This window comes from Hevea brasiliensis, chromosome 13, assembly GCF_030052815.1.
Source record: "Hevea brasiliensis isolate MT/VB/25A 57/8 chromosome 13, ASM3005281v1, whole genome shotgun sequence".
Lineage (NCBI taxonomy): Eukaryota > Viridiplantae > Streptophyta > Magnoliopsida > Malpighiales > Euphorbiaceae > Hevea > Hevea brasiliensis.
The window spans coordinates 72989902-73004717 of NC_079505.1; the positions used below are offsets into that span (position 1 = coordinate 72989902).

At 30.9% G+C, this 14816-nt stretch overlaps 1 protein-coding gene across 2 annotated transcripts; it reads right to left on the reverse strand.

Moving 5' to 3' along the window:
* Positions 1 to 222: 222 nt before the first annotated feature.
* LOC110652419 (ethylene-responsive transcription factor ERF119) lies at positions 223 to 2698 on the reverse strand. 2 transcript variants are annotated; one of them, XM_021808008.2, is made up of 3 exons: positions 2576 to 2698; positions 1944 to 2168; positions 223 to 1835 (listed from the first exon to the last, which is right to left on the reverse strand). In XM_021808008.2, the coding sequence occupies exon 3, from the start codon at positions 1621 to 1623 to the stop codon at positions 550 to 552; it is 1074 nt and encodes a 357-aa protein (XP_021663700.2). In that variant the 5' UTR covers positions 1624 to 1835; positions 1944 to 2168; positions 2576 to 2698; the 3' UTR covers positions 223 to 549. The 2 variants fall into 2 exon arrangements, with proteins under 2 accessions (XP_021663700.2, XP_021663699.2); XM_021808007.2 differs by having other exon boundaries at positions 1944 to 2240; positions 2576 to 2690.
* Between the last annotated feature and the right edge of the window lie 12118 nt (positions 2699 to 14816).

A 14816-nucleotide genomic window follows, 5' to 3' on the forward strand; every position in this document is an offset into this window, starting at 1 on the left:
GCAATTTTCCAATCCCGACTACCAATCCCCACTTCAAATAACATGAGAATGTGGATATATGGCTTTTGAGTTGCTCCATTCAACAGCATGAAAAAATTAAACAACAAAAGATGACCACAATGAATAAAATTAACCATACAATGCGAAGAGCATGAAAACTGTGAACTTCAAATAAGGAAAAGGCAAAGGTTCAGACATATAGTGTTAAAAAAAAAAAAAAAAAAAAAAAAACAGTTTCATCTCATTTCATTCAGAAACAAGGAAGAGGGGGGAATGAGCAAAGTTCCTCAAAATCCAGCATCAATGAACAACCTCAAAGTCTTTTAGAATCCCTTGGACGGCTCTGATAGCACAGGAAAACCCAAAGGACCCCTTCCCCTACCAAAAAAGAGCTCATCCCTATCTCTCTCTTCTTTAATAAACAAATAAATTAAAGCTCAAGTACAAGAACAATCTCAAGAAACATCTTTTGTTCATGAGATATACGTTCTTGCTATAATGTAACTTTAATGTAAACTACTAATAACACATTAATCCTAGCTGCAAAACTTATGGGCATGCAATATTGAGGGGTAGTTGGTGCTGTTGATGATGATGATCATCCAAATAAGCAAATTCCTCATTGCCAAACTCAAAATCATAATCAGGGAGCTCGCTTGGTTCACAACTGTCTAACCCGCGAATTTCAAGATCTTCAATGCCACAATAATTATCATAAAATTGCCCAAAATCATCAATGAGGTCATCAAACTCCAATCCCAAGTTAAGATCTCCGTCAACTGGGCAAGAACCCAATGGCTCGTTAATAAAACCCAAATCAGGTATCTCAAGATCAACAACATCTGTATCAAAACCTTCTTCTTTGATCAAATCACTAGAGTCACCATTAAGATTTGACACAACGGAAGTGTCCACGTCTAGGACTGAAGACGGAGAAGTATGCGATAACACACTCTCAGTGTCATCTGAGGTAGCAGGAGCAGGATTGCTTTTGCTGCTGTTGTTGATCTTTTGCGACTGAGAAGCTGCCACAGAAGATGATATATTTTGGCTCTTCTCAGAGCGTGTCATAGTCATAGCATCATACTCCCGTTTCTTTGCCTCATAGGCCTGGGCAGCCTCCTCGAGAGTATTGTAAGTACCCAACCAAGTTCTGGCTTTTGTCACTGGATTTCTAATTTCTGCAGCCCACTTACCCCACTTCCTCTGCCTAACACCTACAGGTTTCTTCGGAGCCGCTTTTGTTTCAGTAATTGTTGTTGCTTTAGTTGTTGTAGGGGTTGAGGATTTACCCAAAACCCTTCTCTTCTTGTTGCGGGTTTTGCCACTGTTGTTACTGTCTTGACAGGAACTCTCAGGTTCAAGGGCTTTGGTCTGAGGAAAAACAATGAAAGGAAGATTGATCTCGCGTACAAATCGTTTTGATTTAAACGATCTCTTTACCTTTCTCGCTGATTCATCATCACTTGAATCGGAATCAGTCGCATAAGGATCATGGTAAATAACGCGAATTTTTCTCATTTTGGACTCCATTCTCGACTCTTCCGGCAAGATTGACTTGGTATCAGAGACTCTTTTGCAGGGTTTAATGTGGTTCAAAGGTTGTGTTCTAGGCTCCAGCATCAGGAATGGGTTAAAACTAGCCAAAACCCCTCAATAGTACCCAGAAATATTTTAAATAAAAAAACAAAACGAAAAATATGATAAGAAATGAAGGGAGGGAGAAGGTCGGATTATCACGGTGGTATCAAGTCAGAGGCCCTCTCAAGAACAGGAAAAGGTAGAAAAATCGCTTTATGTGAAAACCCCCAAAACACTCCACACCAGAACAAGTCCTGCAAAACCCACATCAAAAACCCCAAAACCCTTTCAGATTCCGACTAAAAATTGAAAAAAAAAATGGTAAAAAAAAAAAAGAGTTAAACAATTAGTAATCCACATACCTTTTGGGTCTCAAACGCATTGAAATAGCCGGAAACCCCAAATTCAATCTCTGCTGGAAACAGCAGAGAAGCATATAGCAGAAAAGAGCACAAAAGAGAGAACGAAAGCAATCAGAGAGAGTTGATGAAGCAGAGGTAAAAAGCCAGAGCTGCGACGGAGCCCCAATCAAAGCCAAATCAAACCCAGCCGACATAACACAGAAGAACCTCCCAAGTTCTTGCTTCCTTCAAGCAGAGAGCGTAAAAGGCAAACAAATAGATGAACTAGCGATAAATATAGTCAAGAAGCTCAAGCCCCTGGAGGCGGTATTGCAAAAAGAAAGATAAATAGAAAATTAGGGTTTTAAAAGCGATTACGAATCTATGGCCACGATTTCTCTCTCTACAACATGACAAAATCAGTTAATAGTTATTATCGCTGTCACAAAGCCCACAAGTAATACCTCAACCATAGTAAAAAAAAAAAAAAAAACAAAGCTCAATGAAAATCTCAATGAAAAAACAAAGACGCACTCAATGAAAAAACAAAGACGCAAACAGGGACGCAAATCTCAATGAAAAAAGAAATTATCAAATCCCAAAATAATTACTGATAACAAAAATAAATAAATAAATAATAAAATAAATGGCACCTTTTCTTTCCTTGAGCTTTTGTGTCTTTCTCTCACTACTGGTCTCTATCTCTGTCCCCTTCTTTGTGTTCCAGCTTCTACACACTCCCCCATTCACCTTATCTGAGCGGTCAAAATACAACGCAAAAAAGGAGAACATTAGGAATAAAAAAATAATAAATAAATAAATAGAAAGTTGTTGATGAGCTGGCATGGCATGTGCCCATGCATGGTGCATGACCATCCATCCCAATCTCATGCATATCATGCCATTGCCTTCTATAACAGTTTGTTATTGGCATCACCTTTCAAAATTTAATCTCTTTGCGCGTCTTTCACACTCTCCAACCCCGATGACGATTATTGGTTGGTCATGGATTAGGTGAGCTCATTCAAGACTTTTAATGGATTTTTGGCTCACGCGCTGGTGAGAATGAGCGTGTGATATAGCTGCTTTTTCTGGGGAAAAGATGTAGCGGCGCGAGTCCGCTACGTATCGGAAGACAGTTTCCCTTGACCTACGCTACTAATTCTTTTCGTCGAAATTAGGGCCGTAATTGTAGATATTTACAGGTATTGCCACTCAGAATGAATCTTTGGCCCAAGAAAGGAAGGGATCTCCTGAATCAAGACTCAACCAAACCACAGACAGTTTTCTTGTCCCACATGGTACCTCTGCTTCCACATTTAAGGAAGAAAAAATTTTTTTAACTTTTTTTTTTTTGTTAATTATAGAAATATTCTTATCTTTTTTTATGAAGAATAAAATTATCACTATTAAAATATCTTATTAAAAAAAATTAAATTACTTATATTATAATAAAATATTTTTTAATTTAATTAAATAAAAATAAAAATATTAAAATATAATTTAAAATTTTATAAAAGTAATTATTATAATTATTGAAAATAAAGATAAAATTAAAAAAATAATTAATATTACTTCTTCTAAAAATAATGATGATAACAGGATGTAGTTGCCAATATCATGGGAATATTGAACTTTTACCCAAAAATTAATTATCATAATTAAAATTTTAATATGACTGAGTGTCACAAAGATGTATGTGTTTGGATTAAAGTAGGAGTAAGTGGATTATGGGCTAAAATATAGATGAACACGTAGTATGGCGTCCTTATCCGGAGTTGTGTTGTGATGAAGTTTCGTATGATCTGGATTAGTGTAGTGGTCATCCCTCTAATGATTTACAACTTACAATTATTTCCAAACATATCGGTGATTTAAGGTTTTCAATTAGTCCGGAATCTTTCCCATCATGTTTCAATCTCAATCTCAATCTCTTATCTCTTTGAATTTAAAATGAAATCGAATTGAAACCGTAATCACTTAACTCGATTCAATTTAAATTAAAAATTAAAAAGATAAAAATTTTTAAAATGTTACATTGAATTCAAAATTGGTATTATTAAACTCAACTCCAATATTATATGGATCATGCAAAAGAATTGGATGAATGAATTATTAATTCAATTATTAGGTTGTAAAAATATTAATTAAATATTATTAATTAAAAATAACTATAAATATTTTACGCTCTATATTATATATAAACGTGAGAAGAGGAAATGTCAGCTTTGCAAAAAAATGTTCTTCACTCTTCAATTTAGTTATAATTATATTTTTATTATCTAAATTAATTTTAATATTTTCTTAATTTTAGAGTTTATATAAATTTAAAATTTTTAATCTTAATTATATTTAACTTATATTAAATATAAAATTTTATAATAAGTAATTAATTATAATAAAAAATTAATAATTGAAAATAAAAAAATATATTTAATCTATAATAATCACATGGAAATTAACACGTCAATGAATTATAATTGAAATAGAATTGTTATTGAATAAACTAATTTTTCTCCCTTACATTGGTAGATTTTTTAATAAAATACCAATTAATAAATTAATTTGCTATATGAATAAATTAATAAATATTTTTTTAATAAAATATCAATTAATAAATTAATTTGCATGAAAGGAGATATTTACATTACTCAAAATTCTTTTATATTAAATACAAACATCTTATTTTTATCATTTAAATTAATTTTAATTTTTATAAAATTTTAAAATTTTTAGTTTTAATTGTGATTAACTTCTATTTAAGTAAGATTTTTTTTTATAAAAAAATTATTGCAGTCAAAATAAAATTTTCTAAAAAATAGTTAACTAAAATAAAAAAAAAAATCATGTTTTTAAAACAAAATCCGTAACTTTCTTTTTAAAATAAACATTGTAATTTTTGTAAAACGAACTCCTATGCAATCATAATTCTAAATCGTTAAAAGTTTAGAATTTAATATTACACACTGATAATTAATATAAATAAAATATGAATATTTTACAAAATTAGATTGGCATAAAATTATATTAATGTTAAAAATTTAATTTCAATTTTATAATTCCTTTAAATTGAGATTGCATTGTTATCATTGATATTTTATTTATTTATTGAAATTACAAAGTTGACATAAGAAGATAATCTATTTGCTCTGTTGGGTTCATATTTATACAAAAACTGCTTTGTATTTGGTTGCTTCTATTGTTGGCAGTGGCGGAGCTAGAATACTTACTTTGAGGGAGCCAATTAATTGTGTAGTTATTATATTTACTTGAATTTTTAATAAATTAAAATGAATAAACTAATTTTATAATTTGAATAAGTAAATAATTATATTATTATTGTAACAGAGGTGTATAATATTAGATTATTAAAAGTAATTATAGTAAGATTTTGTTATAATAGATAACTACAATGGAAACTACAAGAAGTATAATACGAAATTAATATAAAGATTAGGAATTAGAAATTATAACTATGTAAATTATTTTATAATTATTTTAAATCATTTTGGAATAAAATATATGTGGAATTGAACGTGTGAATAAACAAAACTATTTTTAATTATTTATATTAATTATAATATTATAAATTTATTGCTATAAAATATAATTAAATTTAAAAAATTGAAAATTAAATGTCACGACCCAACCTATGGGCCAGACCGGCACTAGGACCTGGGCAGCCTAAAGCCCCCGAGGCCCGTAGTAAGCCTAACTATCACTTAACCCAACTCTAAGGCCCATTTGGGCCCAATTTCAAGAAATTAACCGGACAGAGTCCGGCCATAAAATGGACCTACCAACGGGGAGTTTATGACTCACCCGACCTGTAAACACAATAAATACTCAATTGGGGAGCTCAGCTCACCCTCCACATACTCATCAGCATAAAAATAAATAGGAGCTTAGCTCCCTCATCCAATCCATCAAACATGCATAGAATATTAAGTTTACAGGTCCAAAATAATAATTTAGTTTACAGACCCATATCAAATAAACATTCCTAACACATGCGGAAATTCTAAGATTTAACAGGTTTATACTAACGTTAATAATCGACCTGCGAGGAAGAAAGCAGGTTAATCTCAAAAATATCCTCCTGTAGCCTGAAAAAAATATTGAACAGGGGTGAGCGTTCGACTCAGAGAGTAAAATATCAATTTTAACCATAATCTCTATAATTATCTGAAACTAATGCACCCTGTAGAGTGAAATGCAACATCAACCACATTTTCACATCATAACATCAAAATGCAATTTGGAGCACTCACACACCCAGTGACATCAATCATAATATATGAGAGTTGATCCCCTATACAGCTCTCTTAAATCCAACTTGGTGCCAGCGAAGAACTCAAGCCGGACTTTCGCTTAATAAACCAAATCGGGGGTCCCAGCGAAGAACTCAAGCCGTGACTACCCCCCGAAGGATCGGGTCCCAGCGAAGATTTCAAGCCGTGACTACACGTCCTATCCATAGTCCACACCACATCACACGCACGCACACTGCTCCAAATTACCACAGCAACATACATGGCACTTTCACAGTTATGAATGCAACATAAATCGTGCCTAAAGTTTATCTACATAGATATATGCATATAAGTGATGCATGGGCATGCTTGAACATATAATAATAGTGAAATTACAATTAAAATTAATATTTTACTCACAAACTTGACAACGGTCACTGTGGCGGCTGGGCGGAGGAAGAAGGCTGTCCCGGCTCACCTGACAATTACATTACAATTATTTAATACAAATGACTCAATACAAATCAAGAAAAGACCAAATATGTCCTAAGTCGTGCCGAAAATCTGGCAGAGTCTCCCCTATACCTAGGACCTACCCAACCTGCAAAATGGCTCAAAACACACTTCTATATTCACAATCCATATATCCATAGCTCAACCATATCACACAGCCCCTCCTGGGCCTATCAAATCAGTCATCCATCACAATACGTAAAATTTCAATTTAGTCCTTATAATTGATCATTTTTGCAAAAACTGCCCAAATAAGCTATAAAAATTCTAAAACTTTGCCCCGCGGTCCTTAGCAATATTACTAGGCTATTGCAAAAAGAATCATAATTTTCTGAGCTACCACGAATATTTTATGGATTTTTAATCCTATTTAAGCACTAGAAAGTTACGAAAAAGCAAGGTTCGGGTTTACCTTTGCCGATTCCGACTTCGGGAACGCTCTCGGGATGTCTGACAATGGGGGGGTAGCCAAAACCTCGGTCCAATTCGGAGACTTTTCTGGTAACGGGTCTGTCTGGCCGAAATTTCACAGACGCGGTCAACTGTTGAATTTCCGCGAATTGAGGATACCTACACGAAGCCCACAACACAGGGGTTAGTACATAAATTTTTCAGAATTTTCTAAGCTCATTTAATGCTCGGAAAAGACACTGCGAAGTTCGGTGGGACCCACCGAAAAACGTTGTCGGAAAAATTCGAAATTTATGTCGCCGCGAAGCTCTCGACGAGTGGAGCGCTCTGGTACTCTCGGTTTTCTCATGGGATTCACGGTTTGCTAGAAATCTAGCCCGAAAGTTAAAATGGGCTAAAACTCCAGGCGGCGGCCGGCTGTGGGGGAGGGCTGAGGTGGGGCGCCGGCGAGGTGGAGAGGCAGGGGAGGTGGCGGCGCGGCAAGGGGAGGAGGGAGGAGAGAGAAAAGAGAGAGAGAAGGGGAGGAGGTCGGGACGCGCGGAGGAAAAGAGAAGAAGAAAAAGGAGCCGGTCTGATTCGACCGGTCCAATCCGGTCCGGTTCGATTCGGCCGGTTCGATTCGGAATACAAAATTTTGAATTTTTACTCTGCCTCGGGACCGAAAACGAGGTCCAAAAATTCCGAAAAAATTTCAGAAAACTCAGAAAAATTCGTAGACTCCAAATATATTTTTAGTTTTGCCACGTGGTCTTTAAATTAATTTTTAAAAATCATCAAAGTTTATATTTTCGGAAAATCGAACCCAATTTTTAAAATCCGAAAAATCTCAAAAAAATTTCTAAAATTTAAATAAAATTAAAATACCAAAAATGCTCATAAAATAATAAAATTTAAAATTTTGGGGTGTTACATTAAACAAATATTTCAACCATTAAGATGAGAGATAACTAAAATTATATTTTAACTTGTTAACAAACAAATATATTTAAAAAAAAATTATTTACTTGTAATGATTAATAATTATTTTTAGATGAATTGGCGAAACATATACAAGAAATTATCCCTTGGTGCGTGATGTTTGTAGATGATATAGTTCTAATAGATGATACGCGATAAGGAGTCAATAGAAAGCTAGAGCTTTTGAAAAGTACTCTAGAGTCAAAGGGTTTTAAGTTAAGTAGAACAAAGACAGAATACATGCATTGCAAGTTCGATGAAGGTCAAACTGGTGATAAGGAATGAGTTAGTTTGATGGAGTGGTACTACTCCAAAGTAATCATTTTAAATATCTCGGCTCAATCCTTTAAGTAGAATGGTTGAAGTGGAGAAGTGTCATGGGAGTTTTATGTGATCGCAAGATTCCCAATAAATTAAACAGAAAATTTTATCGTACAATCATACAACTGACCATGTTATATAGTAGTGAGTGTTAGGCACTGAATGAGTCGTATGTGTCTAAGATAAGAGTTGCCGAGATGAGAATGTTAAGGTAGATGGGTGGTCATACTAGACTAGATAAAATCTGTAATGAGAATATTAGAGAAAATTTAGGAGTGGCGCCAATTAAGGATAAGTTGAGAAAAGGAAGATTGAGGTGGTTTGGTCATGTAAAGCGTAGACATATGGAGGCCCCAATTAGACAAGTAGAGCACATTAGTTTAGAGGATAGAAAGAAAAAAAGAGGTAGACGTAAACTGACTTGGAGGAGAGTAGTACAACATGACCTATAAGCATTACATATTTATGAGAATTTAACCCAAAATCATTTAGAATGGAGAAAGAGAATTCATATAGCCGACCCCAAATTATTGGGATAAAGGCTTAGTTGAGTTGAGTATATCTACATTGATAATTTATTTTCTCAGTGCAAAGAAATTCTTTTTTATGTTTTTAAGTGATAAATTATTATGCCTTACATAATTTCTAACATTTCAATTTTGATGATTTTTGTTATATAAAATACATGTAATAAATAAATAATTAAAACCATATTCATACATCATATATATTATTAAAATATGAGGTGATTGTATTTATATATGTGTGTTATAGTTTCAATCTAAAATTGATAGTAGGGGAAATCAGAAAGTTTAGTCAGTTGGGATAAAAAATTATGTTATTCAATTTTAATTAAAAAAAAAACATTGTATAGAATAATAAATTATTTAATAAGAGAAAAATAATAATGCAAGTACATTTTTTTATATATAAAAATACAAATAAAAATAATTTCATAAAATACTAAATTTTTGTAATAATCTTAAATCTAAAATTATTCTCAGTGAATTTTTTATTTTTTGAAAGTGTTGTATGATTGCTTCATTATCAAAATTATCAAAAATATTTTTCTTAATATATGTAACAAAAAATTATTAAATAAAAAAAGCCAATTGATAAAAAATAAATAGAAAAAATTTAAAAATAAAAAAGAGAAATGTAGAAAAAAAGATGTGATTTTTGCAAATATGAGAAAGAGAAAGACAAAAAAAAAATTGCATTAGAGTGAATAAGTAGATCTTTCTCGAAATATATAGTATTAAGAAGATTTTTATTTTGATTAATATAAAATTTTTTTAGTGTATTTTTTCATTTGATGATACTTCACTTTTTATATTATTAAAAATAAAAAAATTATGTAAATTATTATTATTTATTATTAATTTTTGAATGAAGTCATTAATATTATATATATATATATATATATATATATATATATATATATATATTTTTTTTTTTTTTTTTTTTCACAAGTCAGATGAGTATACATGTGTGAATTTTTTATAACTTTGCTTTATTTAGAAATATCTTAATTTTTTTATATAATATACTAATTTTTAAAAAATTAAAATTAAAATATTTTAAGATATATTAGTTAACTAACGTTGAAAATTTTTTAAAATTATTTATATCTACGCATGGTACCCAAAAAACTAATTTCACTAAAGGTGCATAAACATGACTTAACACAAAAATAAAAGGATTGAAATAGTATTATAAGCTATAGTTAAATTCAAATATCAAAACCCAAGTTCAAATATCAACATTTAAAATAATAATATAAATCAAATTAAATTAAATCGTTGAACTTTCATAAAATTACATTTTAATATTCTCTTGAACTTTCATGCATAATTCAAACTCAAGAAATATAATTGTATTAATTGTAGATTCTAAATATTCCATAGCCTCATTATCATTTCTATCATAATTAATTTTAAATTTTTTCATATTCAAATTAATCATCTAAAATTTATGAAAAATAATACATTATTCAAAAAAGTAATCATTGATATTATGTATTTCCAAGCATTTTTGGCCTATTAAGTATTAATTTCAATTCATATACCATTTAAAATTAGTATTAATTAATTAATAGTTTTTTTTTTTCAATCACAGGCACCTGAAACAAAAAGCAATAATAGAAATACTCAACTCAACTAAGCGTTTATCCCAAAAATTTATTGGGGTCGGCTATATGGATTCTTTTCCTCCACTCTAAACGATTTTGTGTTAAATTCTCAGAAATGTGTAATGCTTCTAGATCATATTGTATTACTTTCCTCGAAGCCAGTTTAGGTTTATCCATTCTTTTCTTTCTATCCTCTGACACAATGTGCTCTACTTATGTAACTGGAACTTTTGTATGTCTATGCTTCACTTGACCAAATCACTTCAATCTCTTTTCTCTCAACTTATCCTTAATTGGCACCACTTCTACCTTTTATTTAATACTCTCATTACAGACTTTATCTAGTCTAGTATGGTCACTCATTCACCTTAACATTCTCATCTCCGCAACACTTATCTTAAAATGTTGTGAAAAGTGTAATAAAAAAAATAGCTTAATATCAAAGCTTAAAAATAAAAGCAAGATTACTATTTTATAATGTAAATATTAAAGCATTTGGGCATGTGTGTTCTGCATGCTATTTTGTAGTGACACATTAAAATATATAGCTTAAAGTAAAGGCTTCATCTGCTGTAGAACAAAGGTTAAATGATTATCAAAGTAAAGGCTTCAAAAGATGATGATTGGAACTTGAAACTATCTAGCTGTGGAATAGCAAATGAGCAGAGGAAGAAAGAAACTCTTGGCTTCAATAACCAAGCTTCTGTGAAGGATGAAAGAAACTTTAGCTTGCAATCAAAAGTCTTGTAGGAACAAAGGAAGTCTCTGGCAAAAAGGAAGAAAGAAAGTGAAACAATTGAAGCAAAGGAGAGTCTCTAGCCTGCAATCTATATGATGATCGATAGAAAGAAGAGTATGTGATAGAAAAAATTGAAGCAAGAAATAAGTTTTACATTTAGGGATTTAAGAATTTGAGAAGAAAATGAGTCATTGTCTATTAAATTCAGAGAAAGTGTTGAACAAATTACGTATTAATTCAATTTCATCTGGTTTATATAAATGATTCGGTTATTATACACATTAAAATGATTAATTAAGTTAATGTTACAATCCAACTATTTATATTCACCCTTTAATTTTTGTTCATTCCAATGTGGGACTTGAATTTTCAACACTCTCCCTTCAAATGCAACTACGTAGTTGTTATTTAACGATTAATTAGTATTAATCAAATACAGACTCAATTATACAGTATTATAGATAGCTAAAACCTACAATTCAGTCCGAACTCTAATACCATGTTAAATTCAGAGATAGTACTAGATAAATACGTTAATTAATTTTAATCTGATTTATATAAGTGATTAAGTTACTTCACATATCAAAATAATTAGCCAAATATTTTCACCCTTTAATTTTTGTTTATTCCTAATGTAGGATTTAGATTCCCAACACTACCTTCTAAAATAAAAGAAAGAGAAAAGACCAAAATGTAAGAGAGATGAATAAAAAACGCACTTCATAATAAAACAAGTCTGAGTTAATTGGTTCTGCCAGTTTAAGGCTGGTTTATTCTGGCTCTATTCCTTAAACAGTTTAATTACAGAACCAGACCAATTCACTGATTCTCTGAGGTCGACCCACCTGTTTGATTTGGGTTCAATAACATTACTCAAAATCCCATCATCTTAAAAATGATCTTCCACCTCTCAAAAGCTAAAAAATTAAGAGGATGTTTAGCTTAACTATGAAAATTAGCTTATAAACACCATTAATATAAGCTTATAAGTATTTAAAATTTTAAATAATTATATATTTGGTTAAATTACTTATAAGTAATTGATAAATAGTTAACATGTTTAGTTAAAAATAGCTTATAAACACATTTATTATTAAAATTACTAAAAATGATATTAAATGACATATGTGGTGAAATTTTAAAAATTGAAAGTGAATAATATAATAAAATATTTGATCAAATTATAACCACCAAAATAAAAAGTTGAACTTTTTATACTTTTTATTTTTTTTACTTGTAAATTGATATTATAAGTGCAAAAGAGGTTGTAAAAAACATTTAAGCTTATAAATACAAAATCAATGCTTTTCTGCCATTATTTTTTCACATGTTACCATTGTTATTATTGTTTAACTCATTTATTTTTACTATTATGGTAATTTTAGACACAAGAGCTCTTTGGAACAATTTCATTGTGACAAGATTCCATATGAAGCTACTGCATCAACTGCCTTTCGTCATTTTTGTGCCTCCATGATTAAATCCGGAATGGAAGCATACACTTGTTGGCAATGTTATGGTGTCTATGTATGTTAAATGTGTGCTACTAATAATGGTATATATGCCGCTTTTTGTTAGCATTTATGATAAAGAAGTTTCATGGAATGCAATCATTGTTGACTTATTGCTTTTTCCTACTGCATCAAAGAAGGAAATGATCAATAGTACTAATGAGGAGAACAAATGATGCATTGAACTTAAAAAAAAAAAATTATATGATTCATTAATAATATTTAATTTATGTTAATTTAGTGTATTTTAAAAATTATGAAAATTTATTTGACTAAATTAGTTTATTTTTTTTAATAAGGAGATTGAAAGAGTAGATATTCAAATCTGATACCTACTGAATTAATGGTATGCCTTTAATCACTAGACCATACTAAACTATGTGAGTATTTGGTAGTTAAAAGCCAAAATAGGCTTTTGAATAAAAAATATATTAAAACATCCCTAATTTTATTGATTTCAATGAGAGTATTTTGATATTTTCTTAAATCATTAGCTAATTAAATGGATGTTAGGAATGGAGTTGGGTCAAGTGAATGTAGTTGAATGAAGCTGTGAGACTGAATTTGAGGAAACAATTATGAGAATTAATTGAATGTAAAGTTAATTGTAATTAACTGAGAAATAACTATAGTCAATTAGTATAAATACTGTATAGGTTGTATTGACAGGTTATAGAATGAATAATACAGATTGCTTTTCTCCCTAAATTCTATTCTCTCTTCTCTTTCTATATTCCTTCTCTTCTTCGTCTCCTTCTTCTTCTTTACCTCTTATCCTTCCCATCCCCTGTTTCATGCTAGGCTATGGCTCTACCATAACAACTTGGCATCAAAGCAGGTATGATCAAAGGATTCTCCGTCTTCCTTTGTAATTTCTTCTCTATTTTCCTCACCTCCTTCTCTCTGAATCTCTCCCTTTTTTCTTTTAAATCTTCTTCCCTTTTCCTCTGATTTCTTTGTTACCAAACACTCTAATCTAGATTCTTAAGTATTCAGGTATCTTCCCACAATTTTCTATCCCTCCTTTCCATTAAAGTTCATATGTTTCTTTTCATTTTCCTTTAATACAAACCTTGTATTGAAGAAATTAAGGCGGAAAATCGCAATTCTAGAGTCTTGGAGAGGAATTACATTCGTTAAAATGTAATTGTATAATTCTTTTTAAGGAAAGTTCGGATGATTCAAGAAGGATTAATGAAAATTTTATTTTGAAGAAAAGGTTTTAGAATCTCTTGAGCAAAATGATACAATGCAAAGTATAGAGTTTGCTATTGGGAACTCAAGAGGGTACGGATCTTCTTTATTTGATTTCCAATTTTTCCAAACTATTTGAGAGTCATTCTATAGTGTTAGGGTCTTGTTATGTTAATGAAATTGATAAAGAAAATAAACAAATTGATGGTGGTTGTGATTCATAGCAAATGGATAAAGAGAGTCTTCAAGGTATTTGTAAAAATTTCAGTTTCAGTATGCAAGGCTTGAAGCAAAAAATTTTTCCTTGCTGATGAGGATAATTTTGAGGAAGAAAAAAGAAAATAATTTTAAAATATATATAAGAAATAAAGTGTTTGATGAAAATAAAGTGTTTGCTGTTTATTAAGTTATAGAGAGAGAAATTTCTCTCTATCTTTTCTAGTTGTTTCTAAGGCTAGGCCTTTCTTTTTATCAATATTACAGCTTCCCTCTGCCCCATCTGGACAAGGGGGAGCTTCCCTTCGAGCTTGGAGTGTGGCAGCCACATGGAGCAAATATATTAACCTAAAAAACAGATTTGTTCACATAAAGAGAGGCAGGCCATAGCATAGGACATCCAACTAAAAGAATTAATCTCATACGATTGAGCTGTTAGAGGAATCAGCATCGCTACAAGCTTAAGTAATTGTACCAATATTTCTATAAGTACAATCACTATCCAAACAATAATACCTAACATCTAATTGGAAATAATAAATCTCCACCTCCCCCTCATTAAGTAGTATAAGAGAAGTTTTAATCATGAGTAAATTATGATCCCCCCTCTCGACCTCTAGATTGGGTATAAATAAGTTATCTTTTGTG

Excerpts from the sequence above, each read along its gene's own strand:
- LOC110652419 (XM_021808008.2), bottom strand. The coding sequence starts at position 1,623 with ATGCTGGAGCCTAGAACACAACCTTTGAACCACATTAAACCCTGCAAA.